This window comes from Mesoplodon mirus (genome assembly GCF_964341445.2).
Source record: "Mesoplodon mirus genome assembly, chromosome: 2".
In the NCBI taxonomy this organism is placed as follows: domain Eukaryota; kingdom Metazoa; phylum Chordata; class Mammalia; order Artiodactyla; family Ziphiidae; genus Mesoplodon; species Mesoplodon mirus.
This window is the reverse complement of record NC_138977.1, coordinates 223,926,934-223,945,667: the sequence shown is the minus strand read 5'-3', so window position 1 is coordinate 223,945,667 and position 18,734 is coordinate 223,926,934. Positions and strand designations below refer to the sequence as shown.

Below are 18,734 nucleotides of genomic sequence, written 5' to 3'. Positions count from 1 at the left end.
CTTTGGTACTCTTACCTCCTTAAATCTTTGATCAGATTGTTAACAACCAAACTGCTGTGAAAATATAAATCCCCAAAGTCATGAAAAAAATACCTGAATTGATAGAGTACCTTCATAAGAAAGAAGATCTTGCCATGCAGGAAGAATTACTGCTAAAAGCACAATGGAAGGATATAAAGGAACATGTCACAAAGTTATCTTTGGGAAGGTGATCAGAGATGAGGACCAGTGTTAATGGGTTAAAGATGAATGTGAGTTACAATCAGAAAGGTTACTTAAAATATTGCCAAAAAGTCAACTGAAGGGATATTAAAGTTCTTAAAATCTGAGGTTCTGGTCAAATAAAATAGTATATGTCAAAACCACATTCTGCACTGAAACCAAGTCCCAAAAGTTTTTGACTTCAGGTAAAAATTTCATCTGTCAAGTTATCCTGGCCAAATATGAAACCAAATATTAGACTTTTAGAATTATGTTATTTTAGATTGGCCTTCTAAGAGGAACTGAATAGTCTAGCCACTCTCTTTTACCAGTGAGAAAATCAGAGGGTAAATAAGCATTTTAAAAGGGACGGACAGATAAAAAGAAAACCTCTCATAACTTTATACTATTCAGATTATGTCCATATAACTCTTCTTCTAGCCAAAAATACTGACAGAATTAAGACAGAGAATCATCAAATTAGAAGAGATATTTAAAAGTTAGCGCATCTTGATGTGGTCCCCAAGTAGAAGCACAAAACAAGAAAGTCCCTATAATTCACTACTGCAGAAGGTTCCACAGCTTCCGTTAATGCTCATGGCCCCACAACTATCCACATAAAACTATGGATCTACCACCGAATGGCAGATGTTTCCCCAAAGAGTTTCAGGCCCATACCAACAACCCATCAGAATCCTCACTATGGCATGTCTAAAACTGATCTTCATGTTTTCTACGTTTAGGAAAAAATGATACTGCTATCCAACCCAAGTGTCCAAACAAAAAACCTGGGTATCTTTCTTAACTCTCCCCTCAGCCCCAATATCAATTCTTCCAAGTTTTATCCATCCTACCTTTTTAAAGTCTCTCTCAAATACATCCTCCTTGCCCCATTTTCCACTGCCTCCACCTTAGGTCAAGGCCGTACTCTCTCTCACCTGGATTGCTATAATTTCCTCCTTAAAAGCTCTGCTTGCCTCCACTGCTGCCCCCTCCCAATCTAGTCTCTAGGCTATGACCAGAGTGAGCTTCCCAAACCACAAATCAGATTAAGGCGGTCTCCTTCCAACTGTTTACCATTGCCCTTACATTAAGAGTGAAAATCTTCAACCAGATTAACAGGCCTTGAAAGGTCCAGCATTATCCTGCAGCTATTTCTCACAGCTCCCATTCTATACTCCAGCCCTGTAGACTTCTTTCAGTTGAATGGATGGGCCATGCTCTCTTCCCTCTGGAGTCTTAACAAATGCAATTCCTTCTGACAGAAGCACTCTCTCCCCTCTCCTAAGGTTTTGGCTTAGATGTCACTTCTTCCTGAAAGCCCTCTCCAAATGTCCAAATGAGATTAGGGTACATACTCCTCCTCTCACACCCTATACTTCCTCTCCTGAACTTATCACACTATTATTGACCTGTTAAATTATTTCTTCACTGGACCACAAGCTCACTGAGAGTCCTGACTTCTTTCCCGGTGCTTGGAAGCACACTCAATGATCGTCTGAATGCATAAATGAATGGACGAACAAACAAATAAAAGGTGAAAATGAAGACAATTCTGAAAAGCAAGTGGAGGGTGGAGCAGGTTGGACATTTGCCTTTTGAGATGTTAAGATATCTAATAAAGCCATAATTGTTTAAGCAAAAGTGTGATACTGATGTAAAAAAAAAAACATCAAAATAAAGAGCCTCAAAACAAATGAAGCAGAATCATTTTATTATATATGACAGAACCACCCAAATCAATGGGGAAAGAATTTATTTAATAAATCATATTAATGGAAATTATCTGTAAAAACTATTTTAATCCTTATTTCAATCCAAAAAACTGTTGAAAAACAAAGATAAAATGTTATAACTCTCCCCACAAAAAAAAGGTAAAGAAAATGTGCAACAAATATGTCTGGTATATATCTGTAATATATACATTATTTATATTCATATAGACTTCATACAACTTGATAAAATCACAAAGGAAAATGGACAAAAGACATAAATCAACAATTCACAGAAAAAAATACAAATGACTAATTGAGATAGCTTGCCTCCCTTAATAACAAACATCAGCAAAGATACAGCTACACAGGTACTCTCTTACACTGACAATGAGAATATAATCAGTACAGTCCTTCCAGGCAGCAATTTACCAACATGCACAAAATACCTTTGACACGTTTCCATCATTTGATCCTGTTACCCCATTTCTGGGAACCTAAGAAAATCATTAGAAATGCTGACGATTTTGTTCATCAAAACACTATCAGAATAAAAAATTTTCAAATAACCCAAAGGCCAATAATAAGGGCTATGTTAAAGTACAGCAACTCGAAGTCATATTACACATTCATTTTTTAAAGATGAAAATATTTTAATTACTTCAAAATGTAAAATTCAACAAAAAGAATGTACATTATTTCAGTTACATAAAAATAAATATTAAAAAACTGAAAATACAAATATGAGATTTCCTCTAGATAGTGATATTAAAAACTATATTTTTTCATAGCTTTTCTTACCTCTGACATACTCTGCAATGAGTATGCTCTGCTTTTATTATTTAGAAATGAATTAAACCCTTATATACTGTTATAGGAAGTCAGTATATAATGCCAAATTTGATAAAACAAGAAATACTGCTATGTCCATCAACAGATGAATGGATAAACAAAATGTGGCATATAAATAAAATGGAACATTATTCACACTTAAAAAAAGGAAGGAAATTCTGACAGTTACAACATGAATAAACCTTGAAGACATTACACTAAATGAAATAAATAAGCCGGTCACAAAAGGACAAACACCACCGTATGATTCCACTTATATGAGGTACCCAGAGTAGTCAAATTCACAGAGACAGAAAAAAGAATGGTGGCTGCCAGGAGCCGGGAAAGGGGGACTGGGGTGTTACTGTTACTGTATACAGTTTCAGTTCTGCAACGTGGAAAAAGTTCTGCACACAGATGGTTGTTATTGATGGTTACACAACAATGTGAATGTACCAAAGCCACTGAACTGTACATTTAAAAACAGTTAAGATGCCAAATTTTGTTATGTATGCTTTACCACAATTAATTTTTTAAAAGGAAAAAAATGATAAAAGGACATTATTCAGAGATATTAGAGGTCCTGCTTCAAATATCACCTATGTAGTACTCCTCCCTCCCACGAAAAAGTAAATGTTTAAATTTCATCTAATCACATCCAAATTGAGGCTTATTCTGTAAAACGAATGGCCTGGCCTCTGAAAATGTTAATGACATGAAGAGTAAACAGGAAAAAAAACAAAACCCCACCTGAGGCACTATTTAGATTAGAAGAGACTGAACAGATAAAACAACTAAATAAAATGGATAATCCTTGATTGAATGGGGTTGGAGCAATAGCTATTAGTGAAACTTGGTGAAATTGAATATGGACTTCAAATATTAGAGTTTCTGGATAATTATATTGTGTGAATATGTAGGGAAAATGTGTTTTTAAAACATACAATGCTGAAATATTTAGGGGCAAAATGTCATGACATCTGTAGCTAACTCTCAAATAGTTCAGGAAAAACTCATACAGAAAGACAAATAGAGCTCGCAAATGTGGCCAAGTACTAACAATCGGAAAATCTAGGTCAAAAGCATTTGGTGTTCAATGTATTGTATTTGTAACTTCTCTACTGGTTTTGAAATTTCTCAGAATGAAAGGCTGATGGATGGGGAACAGCGTGGTTACCTCCACAGATAAGGACTGAAGGTGGAGGGAAGAAAAAGAAACTTGCTTTTCTTTATAAACTCCTTCTATAACTGCTTGATTTTTATAACCCCGTGCATAGTTTACTTAATTAATGTTTAAAATTAAAGTTATTTTATGGTAAACAGTAAAGGTCTCTGGAGTCTAAATACATCTTTTTATACTTAATATTTAAACGATACTTTTGGATTTCATAATTCAATGTGTTCATTTAATATAGTGCTTTTAAAAAATGAAAGCCTTTACTCAATCAATGATGCATATTCAAATGTCACTGTCATACAATCGAGACTCACCAGACATATTCCCTTTCTCAGCATGAGGAGGCACATTATTAGCTGGCAGGCCTGTGTAATCAATCATTTATAAAAGCCGGGAATTATGTCTCAGGCAGACTAAAGGCAACCAGAAGGATACTGCAGGGGCTCTATGTCTGCCACTGCTATCCATTTGCCTTGACACACTCATTCCTGGAAGCTTCCTTGTTTTCATATCCCAGATGTCAGGAAGCACTTTGAAAAGCCAGACTAAACTGGCCAGGGGGAATAAAATGTGTGTGTATTCTCTACAGATTAGAATCTTACATCGCTGAGAATTCCCACAATTCACTTAAAAACCATGACATAAAATGTTATTTTAAATCCAGAGTTCCAAAAGCACAAGAGGAAATCCTTTGAAACTTGAAAACAAGATAGAACTAGCTGAAGATAAAACTCCTTTCACAGTGCTAAAAATAATTCTATTACCTGTAATATCAACTACCTTGGACAGGAAGGAGATTCACAACCAAGAATGTGTGTGGAGTGAAAAGGCACCGCAGTTTTTAGAGCTGCAAGCACACATCCCATGTAAGAGCATCACACAAAGTTCGCCAAGGACATACAAGGCACTGCCAGCGTTCTAGCAGCTTACTTTCCTTTTATGGATGCAGTGCCAAAGATCTGCTGCAGGAGTCCACATATATTTTGGATTCTATTAAAAGCTTTTAATAGAATATTTTAACTCAAACCATTTTTTTTAATGTTTTTAAAAAGTGCGATGGTTTTAAATGTCAAAGACTAAGAAGACTTTTCTCAGGCTCCACATTCATTTATATGTAAAGCAATATATGAAGGGAAAAGGGACACTAAATATGAGTATCTTTTAGAACAGTCTGGTGTCAATATAAAATCAAATTCATAATCAAACAAAATGGCCCAGCATACAACCATAACTTAAAATGAAGCAATTCTACAGGGCAGGAAAAATTCTGAAGGTGGAAAATATTGTCCAAACAGCTAAGGTACACCAAGTATAAGCAAACACAAGTAAAGCAAACAGAACAAATACTAGAGAAATGCCATACTAAAAATCAAGCCCAAATAATGTGGCTTAGCTATGGAATGATGAGAAATATTAGCAAGTGATAGATTACCTTGGGACACAGCAATCCACTTCACATAGGCATACTTATTTAGTTGACTAGGAAAAAAGGACTGAAAACATTAATATTCATAGGCATCAAACATCATTCAAAAGTTCCAGTAAGAGTATCCCTTTCAACCATATCAAGCAAGAAGAACCACTGTGAGTAAGAAATATATGGTCTTCATCTACTGTTCCTGGCACATACCTCCTAAAACCCTTGTAATTTCCTATATAAGAGCCATAAGGGTGTCTTTTGTTGTAATATTTAGTTTTGTTCTCAGTTCCTAAATAGCTCCAGAATGATAAAGATGAAATAAATAGGAGTCTTTGGTTGCTCATAGAGCAAGCCCCCTTCAAGCACCTCTGAGTTTATGTTAATGAGGTAACTTCTGGAAAGCCCCTAAGGATGGAGGCTGGTTACCAGGGGAACAAACCCAGTGATTAGAAGGTTGTAACTTTCAGCCCCACACCACCCTCACCTCCTGGGAGGGGAGAGAGGCTTGAGGCTCAAACAATCACCAATGTCCAATGATTTAATCCATCTTGCCCCCATAAAAATCCCCGATACGGGGTCTGGAGAGCTTCCAGGTTGGTGAACCCATAGAGGTGCTGCGAGAGTAGCGGCCCAGAGAGGACACGGAAAGCCTGCCCTATGCACCTCTTCCACCTGGTTGATCCTGGGGCATATCCTTTTATAATAAACCAGTAATCTAGTAAGTAAAATGTTTTCCCAGGTTCTGAAAGCTGTTCCACCAAATTATTTGAACCCAAGGAGGTGACTGTGGGAACCTACAATTTATAGCCTACAATCAGAAACACAGGTGACAACCTGGACTAGCAACTGGCATCTGAAGGGGGTAGGGAGGAAGGGAGGCAGTATTGTGGGACTGAGCCCTTAACCTGTGGGATCTGATGCTACTTCCAGGTAGAGTCAGAACTGAGTTAAATTGTAAAATGCCCTGCTGGTGTCTGGAGAATCTGAGAATAGCTTGGTTTGGGAATCTGCTCCCACCTTGCCCCCACCGACACACACACATACATTTGGTGGCCATTACTGCTATGAATGTAGTGTAAGGCTAGAGACACAAAGAAGTGAGTTTTTACTTACAAACACACCTATATACCACCTTTGTCTAGAGAAGGATAACAACACGGCTGCATCGCACTGCGTCAGTAAGCCTCTCTGTGCCTCAGTTTCTCCCACTGTATAAAATAACAAAACAATGACTCTTGTTTTGTCACAGAACCAGTGAAGGTTAAGTTAAATTTTTCTGAAATTGTCAAATTAAGATGCTATTTGTAATTTTTTTTAATGTTATTTGTATTAATTTCCTATTGCTGCTTCAAACAAATTACTACAAATTTAGTGACTTAAAACAATACAAATTTTTTATCTTAAAATTTGGGAGAGGTCAGAAGTTCCACATGGGTCTCACTGGGCTAAAATCAAGGTGCACTCCACAGGGAGGCTCTAAGGGAGTTTTGCCTTTTCCAGCTTCTAGAGGTTGCCCACATTCCTTAGCTAAGGGCCCCCGCATCACTAAAACCTCTGCTTTTCCACCGTCACATCTCATTCCCCCATCTCTCTCCTTTGCTGATTAAGGACCCATATTACACTGGGCCCACCTGGATAACCTGGGATAATCTCTCCATCTCAAGGCCCTTAATTACATCTGCAAAATCCCTTTTGCCAAGTAAAGTAACATATTCATAGGTTCTGGGGATTAGGATTTAGACATTTTGGGGGGCCGGAGTGCAATATTCTACCTGTCACACTATTTAAATCAGTCATGTATATCAGAGAAAACCCAAAGGGGGTGGGGAGAAGCACCCACAAGGAAGTCAAGTACTGGGCAAGTAAAAAATACAAATTTGGACACTACCTCATCATTAATATTGTATTTTTCAAGATACCTAATGTTTTGTGTTTTTAGACAAGTCATCGATAAAATACCTCTGTGGAGCAAATTAATAATTTTTAAGGCTAAAGGAGTACTTACTGAACTAGAAAACAAGTTTCTTCTAATTTTTTCTTTACAATAACTTATATGCCCTGAGTTACCTTTAGAGTTAAAAAGTCAGCCACAAAGATATCTGAATAAATGGATAAAATCACCATTGTGTCTTATGTCAAGAAATTCCTTTTCTGTTTTGTTCTGATGTGGTAGTTTTCTTGGTCTAAACCAACTTATCATCACGCCAGCACACAGCACCACTATCTCTCAAAAACTCACCTTCTACAACTTTTTCTTCCATTGACGTTAAGCTGATTCTGTTTGGGTTAGTGCACAACACTCCTTTCATCTGACCAGACACTGTATCTCAAAACTAGGAATTTAAAAAGTCATCGTAGAAGGTTACACACTGCAACAGGTTTTTCTAGATGCAATATTGTGATTTATAGGAAAAATTATCATTCAGATGACTAAATATATATGTTTGATCTTCATCCACAATTCCTGGCTCACAGTTTCCCAAAACCCTTAGAATTTCCTGAGTGATAAAAGTAGTGGGATAGTATCTGGTTTCTGGTCCTCAGCTCCTGAAAACACTTCAGGGAAGGTGACTTTTGGATCCCACCCCCAGGGTGGGAGCTGGTTGCCAGGGGATTAGAGGGTTGGGACTTTCAGTCCCACCCACTATGCCACCCTGACCTCCAGAGAGGGGAGAGAGGCCAGAGATCGCCAGTGACCAATGATTTAATCAACGATGCCTATGTAATGAGGCCTCCATAAACCCCCAAAAGGACAGGGTCTGGAGAGTTTTCAGGCTGGTGAACACACAGGAGGAGACTGGCACGCTTGGGAAGAGCACCATGGAAGCTCCATGTCCTTCTCCAGACCTTGCCCTCTGTACATCTCTGCCATCTAGATGTTCATCTGTATCCTTTATCATATACCCTTTTATAATAAACCAGTAATCTAGTAAGTAAACTGTTTCTCTGAGTTACGTGGGGCGTTCCAGCAAGTTAATCAAACCCAAGGTGGGGGGTCGTGGGAGCCTCTGATTTATAGCCAATTGGTCAGAAGTACAGGTCAACAACCTGGGCTTGTGACTGGCATCTGGCATCTGAAGTGGAGGGAGGTCCTGTGGGGCTGAGCCCTTCACCTACCTCTGGGTAGACAGTGTCAGAACTGAGCTGAATTCTTGGACACCCTGCTGGTGTCTGAGAATTGCCTGTTGACGTATGAGGAAGCTCCCCACCACACAGACACAGAGACACACACACACACGCTGGAACTGGGCCTGGGAACCCTTTTCACCAGAGGAGGAAAAATAACACTAATACAACCTTAAAAATTTACTTCCTTGAGAAAAACCATCCATATACATGATTTTTCTTTTTTCTTTTTTTTTTTTTTGCGATACGCGGGCCTCTCACTGTTGTGGCCTCTCCCGTTGCGGAGCACAGGCTCTGGACGCGCAGGCTCAGCGACCATGGCTCATGGGTCCAGCCGCTCTGCGGCACGTGGGATCTTCCCGGACCGGGGCACGAACCCGTGTCCCCTGCATCGGCAGGCGGACTCTCAACCACTGCGCCACCAAGGAAGCCCATATATACATGATTTTTAATACCAATACCAAAGTAAACTGAAAAGAACATTTTAAAATGTAATAAGCCTATACACTGCTAATTTTGGTTAAAATGAAAAAAGTGTTAATGAAACCAAATACACAAATATCAATACATTCTGACATGTTTAACACCATGCAAGTTTTAGATACTTCAACAGTTACATCTGACACTCTGGAGTGGACACCTATACATAACACTGTATACAGCTTTCCAGTAAGGGGGTCAAAATACAGTTGGCATCAATACAGAAAACAACTGCCACAAATATTAATTTTCAACAGTTATGAGAAAGGGGGAAACATTAGATCAAATATAACAATATTTTTGTAGACCACGAGCAAGAAAGAGTTAATTCTGATGTACTGCCTACGTTTTAAGAATCATATAAACTTTTAGACACATCAAAACCTTGCTCAGTAAGAAGACTACAAAATCCTCATGACTCCATTTCAACATATGCTCCTTGATAAGGAGATTCTGGTTAAGCTCGTAAGTCAGTGATTCTCAACAGGCTACACCAGTACGTACTGCGGGCCCCCCCAAAGCTTGGGAGCAACGGCGATGTTACTAATTCATATGTTCTCCATAATGCCATTGCCATGGGGCAAACTGAACATTTCAGCATAAAAATTCCAGTTTCAACGTGTACCTGTTACACGAGCACGATTCTTTTCCCCCGACGCCTTCAACAGCACTCCCTCCCGCTGCCTCCCAATCTCAAACCCTTCCCATCTTTGTTAGCAGGATCACTAGACAAGCTAAATGGAAGAAAGATGCAGCTATTTAAGGCAAAATGCCAAATAGGAAGCAACACGTCCAATGACAACTGAAGAAAAACTTTTCAAGTAAAAACTTTGATTTAGGACTCTAGGTATAGAAAACACTACGATCTTTTTCCTTATATATTCACCAAGTTATCAAATATTCATCAGGAAGACGGAGAAATTAAATATAAAGAAAACTGACTTTAGACTCTTCATATCCACAGACTGCCTAGTGATAAACTGAGGCCTCTCTACTCTTTCCAATAAAACCCTATGACAGGACCTACGTGCTCTGTCTTCACCTGACAGGAAGAAGCCAAGTTGGCTCCCAGCGGGTTGAGCTCCAGGTAGTCCGTAAGGTGAAAAGTGCAGAAAGCTAGGAAGAAGGCAAAGAATTAAGAAATTCAGGAGAAAAGCAAAAACGTTTATTTGCTTTGGAAGGTCTATTTGTCCAGATTCCAGTTTCCACAAATGTTTATTCACTCATTAACCAAAATTTCAATGCCTGCTATGTATCAGGCAATGTTTTAGGTACTAGCAAACAGACAAACAAAACAGACAAAATTCCTGGCCTTCAGAAAGCTTAAGTTCTAAGCAAGAGAGAGACACATAAGGTGACTTCTAACATGTGTATTAGGAGGTAACAAGTGTTGTGAAGAAAATTAAAGTTGGGGGAAGAGAGGACAGGACAGGGCTGAAATGTGAGGCCTCACAGAGAAGGTGACGTGAGAAAACACCTGAAAGAAGTAAATTAGCTAAGCCTGCAATCTAGAGAAAGCAATCCGGGCAGAGGAAGGAGCAAGTACGAAGCTTGAGGCTTATTTGCAGACAAGAAAGGTGGCTAGAGGGCAGGAGTGAATGAGCGAGGTTGAGAGTAATAGATAAGGTTAGAGGGAAACGTGTGTTTGTATAAAAGTGGGGAAAGCAGGTGTGGCACAGAAAGCAGAGAGAGCCTATAAAACTGGCTTTTACTCTGAGCAACACAGCGAGAATCACTGGAGCGTTCTGAGCAAAGTTTACAAGAGCAGCTCCTCTTCAGAGAACAGTGTGTCAAGGAGGACACAGACAGAGAGGGGACCCTGGCCTGGACCAGTGTAGCGCGAGGCGGCCAGATTCTGGGTATATTTTGAAGACAAAGCCAGTGAGAATGGAGTATAAGAGAAAAAGAAGAAAACCAAGGATGACCAAGGCTCTGGACGCAGCAAGTAAAACGATGAACTTGCCATCAACTGAGATGGGGGGAGTGAGAGAATAGATTTGAGAGACCAGTTCAGTTTTTTAGCCTCACTGAGTTTGAAATATTACATATTCAAGAGAAGATGTTGTATAGGCGGCCGCTGGATATGAGAGTCCAGGGCTCAGGCATACAAAAGTTATTATACAGATTTAATTTGAGATTCTTATCTGACCCTGTAACTTTTCGAGGGATCAACTTGGGATCACAAATTTAAATGTTCTTCTAAAGGGCAACTGATTCAATACAACAGCAGGACTAACACGGTATGTTAGGTAGTGCCGCCTTATCTCTAGAGACATTATCATCTGTCCAGTGGGAAAGGTAGACCATGATTAGCACTGACATGACCTCCCAGAAAGTAACCTGGCACCAAACTGCTTACACTCCCGAGACGAGCACATTTAAATTCACACCTCTGCCGTTACCATTTCACTCCCACTCCCAGATTCCATTTTTACTGGTGTCAGGTTTTGGCACCAGTAAAACGCTGGACGTTGGACGTCCCCAACCTCCTCTCAGCACATAAGATAATGTGACCTATGTGAAACTTATACCCAACAGTCATGTAAAAGACACTTACTTAATACCGTGGAAGCTTTAGCTTTACCCTTCTCAATACTGAATCTTCCTCATTCCCATTTTACCAGGTACAAAGCTGAGGCTGAGATTTTTTTTATTTCAATTTCAAATGGGAAAGTCTCACATTTTATACTTAGTATAAATTTTATGCACAGTATACATTTTATACTTAGTGTATGTACTTTGGAGATGATTTTTTAAGTATATGTGCTGCCAGAGCAAACACTAAGATAGTTTTCTTAAATGCCTAACATCGATAAACCATAATATACCATATCTAATGAAATCTGGAGAGCAAAAGACAGGTAGAAAGGGAGAAATAAAGAATACTTTTCGGAGACTTCCCCAGCGGTCCAGTGGTTAAGACTCCGCCTTCCACTGCAGGGGGCGCGGGTTCGATCCCTGATGGGGAACTAAGATCCCGCATGCCACACAGTGTGGCCAAAAAAACAAAAAAAAAAGATTAATTTTCAATACTTGTGGACTTCCGTTAACCCAACACAATGTAAACAACTAAAAGTTTTTAACCTATTTCAAGGATATTTACAAATCAGGATATGACTACCCAATAAAGACAGAGCCATAATCTTTCTACATCAGTTGAGAACCATATTATGAAGTGAATAGTCAAAAATATTTGCTGATAGGAAAGACAGAATCCACATTACCAAGAACCAATTACAATCAATCCTTGGCCCTAAGAACCTAGAAACTCTGGAGTATGTGGGAATGCGGATTTAATGACAAAGAAACTGTTTTATAAATGAAATAAGACCAAATTTAATATTGGTCCTACTGGGAGAAGTTTTTGTTCAGCTGTAAGAATGCAAAGAGGTACAAGGATGGTTACCCAAAAGAAGTAGATATATGTAAAGAAATAAAGGCAGCACCAAGAAGACACAACAGTCACAAAGACAAGAAATAATAATCATAAAGACAAAGATATATTGATTGGTCTAACGTGTGTGTCAAGGGGAGAAAATAATTCAAAGCAAGAGTTCTTATCATACGATACACTAACTTGAAGAAACAGTGACCCCAAAAGAGATTAAAAATCACTGCAGTGTAGTTCATTACCGTCTATAAATTTACATGTACTATAACACCATCTTGTAGTTAGCATTTACATAGTACGCTACTGCCTGCAAAAATAATTTTAAGAGTGTTCCAAAAGGCATACAGGTAATTAAAGGACAATCACACCTAGATAAAAAAGATCACATAATGTAAGATTCCATTTATATGGAACATTCAGAATAGGTATATCCACTGAAACAGAAAGCAGACTGGTGATTACCAGGGACTTGAGGGAGGAGAAAATGTGGAGTAACTGTTTAAATGGGTATAGAGTTTCCTTTGGGGTGATGAAAATGTTTCAGAACTAGACAGAGGTTGTGGTTGTACAACACTGTGGATACACTAAATGCCACTGAATTGTTCATTTTCAAAATGATGAATTTTATGTTATGTGAATTTGACCTCAATTTTTAAAAATTCATAATAAATAAAACCCTTTTGTAGCTTCTGGTTTAAAAAAAAAAAAGACATTCACACCATCTGTGGTACCTCAATTTGGGGAGAGAAAAAAATCAATGGGATGTAATGGGACAGCACAGATGGCTGAAGACAGCTCAGTGTGCTTTCATCCCTCGTCCTCAGGACAGGAGAACACTGGAGCTAACAGTTACTAAGTGCCTGCTGTGTCTGGTGTTCAGAAGGGCTCATCAGCTGGGACTTTTTTTTTTTTTTGGCCAGGACAAAACTAAAATTAAAAAACTGAGATTTCTTGAAATCTACTCTTAGGACTTGCAGGTTCATATAGTTATGTATTCCATGTTCTTGGGGCTATACTCAGGGTGATAAACAAAAGAAATTAGTACTGAAAAAATATATATACACAGCTAAGCCATGTTGAAGGCTTAGCTATTGTTCCACACAGATTTAACTTTAGTAGTTACTCAAAATTTTCTTTACAAAACTTAATGTCAGGGCTTCCCTGGTGGCGCAGTGGTTGAGAGTCCGCCTGCCGATGCAGGGGACACGGGTTCGTGCCCCGGGAAGATCCCACATGCCGCAGAGCGGCTGGGCCTGTGAGCCATGGCCGCTGGGCCTGCGCGTCCGGAGCCTGTGCTCCGCAACGGGAGAGGCCGCAACAGTGAGAGGCCCGCGTACCGCAAAAAAAAAAAAACAACTTAATGTCAAAGTAAGCACCCCATCCAAATAATTTAAATCACATAATTCAAATAGCTAACCTATTCAAAAAAAAAGAGAGGGGGAGGGAAAAAAATACAGAGGAGTCCAGCAACTGCTTTTGTGAAGTACATCACGAATAACTAACTCACAAGGTCAACATCTGGAGGAAACCTTACTCTCTCAACACGTCTCTGTCCCTGAACAGCTCTGAGCCAGAGACTGAGACCAATATCCAGAGTTTCCTTAGGAAAGCACTAAAACATAAAACACACAAATCATAATTTGAACTATGGATCAGCTGGCCACGTGAAATCAGTTCCATAAAGTTTGCAAATATTCACTACATGACATTCATGTTAAATTAACATCAGTATTTTCAAGGTCAATATTATGTTTGTTCAACTTCTTGGAGTCACACATTTTTGTGATATTTTTAACATCTGACTAAAGCTTCTATCATCACAAGACGCTCTCACTGTTTACAAACACTCTGAAGCAGCAGCTGGTGTTCCTCAGTCACATCTTGTTACAATAAACAGAGTAGCAGTTTTAAACTCCAGGTATACGGTTTACTACTGATATGTAAAAATCTTTGCTATAACTTAGAAGTTTTTCTCTCTAACGATGGAAAGACACATGCACAATGAAATGGGAGGCAATTTAAGACAACATTATGACAAGATCACAAATACAGAGATTCTTATGCATGCATACTGGGAGTATAGCTATCATGCTGAATGAACTAAATACTAAATAATACTGACCTTCCTTATATCTTTCATGTCATTTTTAATATCTTTTCCCATTCCATTCAAAAAATGAAGAAACTTACCCACACAAGCATTGAGGAATAGCCAATCAGTCTTTTTCATCCTGTTTTTAATTTGCTTTAGTTTTTTGAAGTCCACTTCAAGTTCCTCCTTGCTGCCAACAGCACCAGCCAACTCAATCCTCTGAAAATCCATTTTCATCTCAGAGTCCCGTTTCGTAGTCGGCGGTGATCTTCTTTGGCTGTTGCCACTGCTACAGCTTCCTCTCCATCGAGCTCTGTCTTGCTCATTTATTATTGAAGAAGCCTCTTCCGTCTCTGCCAACTCGATTGCTTCAATATTATTAGGTCTGGGATGATCGCAAACAACACATTTTTTAGCTTTGGCCCAGTTTTCATATGTGCAAATAGAACAAGTCCAATGCTGGGTCCTTGTGTTCAGTTTATTTCTATCATTGTATTCCTCGCAAGGGTCAACAGAAAAAGCAACTGGTCTTGAGCCAGATCCTGAGGATTGAGGAGATTCTGTGGGGCTCCTGGTCCTACGCTGGGATAAACACTGAGTGCATCTGATTGCTCTTGGCCAGTTCAAATATGTGCACATGTGGCATGACCATTTATTTGCATTTTCCATGCTGTACGAAGACTTAACCCTTGGTCTTGCACTAGAGTCTGGACATATCAAAGGACTACTTCCTCCTTCGGTGCCGGAAGGATCCCAATCTCTACCGACATCACTTGAACCACTTTTAAATGGATCTTCTGTAATAATTGTTCCACTAGGTCTTTGGGCACGACACATAGTACACTTGATTGCAGATGGCCAGTTTTCATACGTACAGTATTCACAAGCCCACTTAATTCCACGTTCTGACATTGTGCACTTCTTGAAGTGAGTTATGTCAGGCAGGAAGCTATAAATAATTAGGACATGGTTATTAAAACAATAACTACATAATCCCACCCCTGAAAACATGCCCAAAATATAAAAGTACCCTTCAACTTATAAAACTTCAATTTCTCAAAAGATGCATGTAACATTTCACACTCAACTACCTTTTCTTAACATTTCCAGAGAGATACTGGACGTAAGTTCCCAAAGAAAAGTCTTAGACCTGGGGATTTAATGAAACTGTACTTTGGAAAGCAAGAGGAAAGGCAGAAGATAAAAGGAGGTTTACTCTAAGAGGGAATGAGGTTAAATCAGGAATCCTCTAACAGAAATGTTTAATCTCAGCCAGGTCATCACCATCAATTTAGAAAAATAACCAATCGTTAAAAGATTCAAAGGGAAGGGACAAAACACAAACCAAGTATCTTAAACACATAACCATTCTCAAATTACGAGCCACATAGACTATTATGCTTTCTAGGTATATAGTACCACAATGTTTGATTCACTAAAGAATTCAGAAAATCAAACAGTCAACTCTATCATTCTTGCTAAGGGAGAAAAGCAGCCTAAACGTGCTGATTATCCCCTGCTCTTAATAAGCACAGGTACAAAAGAAAGACGTTAAGTAGTAAGCCTTACGATTAACAAAGTAACACTGTGACACAGAGATAAAGTTCCTTGATAGCCTATATCCTCAAAATCTTGTTCTGTCTAGAGTGCAGAAAATTAAAACTGCACATCACCTGTACTTGGGACAATCAACTGAGGAAACATCCCTGACAGAACAGCTAGCATAATCGCTCCAATATAATTCTGAATATTGATACTCAAAATAGTCAATATTTAAAATATACTCAAAATTCAATTCATATTAAAAACATATTAACTATTTAAAAGGCTCCTAGGATTCTACACTGGGCTTCCTAACACTGCAATACAATGAAGACTAGTATTTAATGACAATAATTTATAAATGAAGCAACTTGCACAGCAAATGTAATAATAATTGTTTTAAATGGCCTGAATTTAGACACTGGCCACTAAAGCCAGCCTCTCCATTTTCTTAAATCCCTTCTCAACTAAATTAGTATCATCCTGCCACCTATTTGTAACCAGAAAAGTGAAAGAAATTCTAGGCAGAGTAATAGAAGCTTCTCCTTCTCATACTCAGGGATTTTTCCTGAACCTGGAAAGCAAAATCTTTCACTTTATAAGTGTAGTATTATGTCCCTGCTTGCCAAGTCCTCACCCCTTTTACAGTGTAAACTTTGTTAAGAGGACAAATTCACTGTAAGAGAGGCTACTATTTAACAGCTAAAATAAAAATCACACTTACTAAGATTTTAGTTTCCATGCTATAGCCTCCACCTTGCACATGGTCAGAATAAAAGTACAGCTTATAAATCAGACCAAAGACAAGATGCAGTCGTCATGCTGGCTCAGATTCTGACTTCCTCAGGAGATACTGCAAAACGTGATAAGTAGTTCTGTATGACTGTGAATAGCTATTCCTGTAAAGGAGACCAAAACTGCATTTCACTTGAAGCCTGTTACTTTATCCAAAAGTATTTATTTTTTTAAAAGGCTTTATTGTGATAAATTCTCTATTTTAATCCTACTCATTTATTTTAATAATGGACTACTATATTCAGAGTTTTAATTTAACACAGCAATAAAATCAGCTGATTGGGCTGGTCAGTCAAATCAGACATAGGAAAGATATCTTCCCCTAAAACCTTAAACATATGTGTGTGTGCACTATGATTATCATTAATCTTAAATTGGTAGTCCTAAAAAGTTAATTCCTACTGAATTACTTGTTATTATTGAAGGGGGAAAGGGGGCATAAACCAAGTAAATAGAAAAAGCAAAAATATATAGCTTATATTTAACTTTGAAGTCTTCTTCTCCTTCAGCAACTTTATCTTCCTCTAACCCAGGTAATTTATATTTATCTGCTTAGATTTTTCACTTTAGTTTGTACATACCGATTAAACACCATTTGACAGCAATCCAAAGGTGCGTTGAAGGGCAAAGACTATAATCATAAAAGCATCCATAAGATGGACAATTGAGATTTAATGGCAACTTTCATATTCATTAGGCAGTTTCTTCCTTTGGTTTCTCAGGAATTAAATATAAATAAATTACTTGCTCATGCTATTGTAAACTAAAATGAGCAAGCAGAAACTTATGACAAAAACAAATGACATGGGGCTTCCCTGGTGGCGCAGTGGTTGAGAGTCCGCCTGCCGATGCGGGGGACGCGGGCTCATGCCCCGGTCCGGGAAGATCCCACATGCCACGGAGCGGCTGGGCCCGTGAGCCATAGCCGCTGAGCCTGCACGTCTGAAGCCTGTGCTCCGCAATGGGAGAGGCCACAGCAGTGAGAGGCCCGCGTACATCAAAGAAAATAATAAATAAAGTCTAAAAAAAAAAACAAATGACATAATGAACATATCCAAGGCTATAAGTAATTTCAGTATTTCATTTAAAATATTCACATTCCAAAATTCATGCTTGCTTTGTTAAGTCTTACTTTGATGTAGGCTCAACTAAATACTCTGTGGCCTTACATTAACTAATCTTCATGGAATGAATGTGCCAGCATAACATACTTAAATGTTCATGTCTGACAAAAAACAAACAAAAAAGAAACCTGTCATTAAAAAATAAAGAATCATTGTCATATATGCCTGGTAAATAGCCTACCCCTCCCAAAAATTCAGGTAACTAAGCAATACCAAAACCAAGCTCAAGAGTTTTGGGACTTCCCTGGCGGTCCAGTGGTTAAGACCATGCGCTTCCAATGCAGGGGGCACGGGTTCGATCCCTGGTGGGGGAACTAAGATCACACATGCTGCGTGGTGTGGCCAAAAAATTAAAAAAGAGTTTTAAGATAAGTGCATTATATTAGATGACGATGTACACGGTACCAACTCTATGGAGAATTAAGACGTTGCCTTAGGATTACTGTTTTTTCATAACCAAAAGCTAAAATTCATTGGAGAGGATTATCTGAGAGAGTCATCTGTACCTGTGGTAACAGTAAATGGAATGGAAGAGTAAAGATAACATCAGTTCAACTATGTGATTTTGCATTATTGAGGTGAAATTAACACTGAGTACACTTTTTCTACCAGATGTCAAAAAGAACATGAAATAATTTTTAATAGCAAACAGCTCTGAGAGTTAATAATGTGCATTGAAATAAAACAATTACTAAATATCTTTCAAGTTAACATATATTCATATACCCAAGTAAATTTAATTTACAAGTCTACTTCTGCATAAAATACAGATTTCCAAATTCTAGCCAGTGAATCATACTTCAATTAATCGGTACACAAAGCAACAATAAAATCTGTATAACA

At 38.5% G+C, this 18,734-nt stretch overlaps 1 protein-coding gene across 2 annotated transcripts in view; it reads right to left on the bottom strand.

Moving 5' to 3' along the window:
• The window catches only part of ZRANB1 (zinc finger RANBP2-type containing 1), a 70,128-nt gene that overhangs the window by 31,219 nt on the left and 20,175 nt on the right, over window positions 1-18,734 (bottom strand). Inside the window, exon 2 of one of the 2 annotated variants that reach the window (XM_082611387.1) lies at window positions 14,529-15,379. In XM_082611387.1, the coding sequence (XP_082467513.1) occupies window positions 14,529-15,342 (814 nt within the window). In that variant the 5' untranslated portion in view covers window positions 15,343-15,379. Of the gene's footprint in view, window positions 1-14,528; window positions 15,380-18,734 lie in introns of those variants that run through there. The other variant, XM_082611388.1, reaches the window with a different exon arrangement.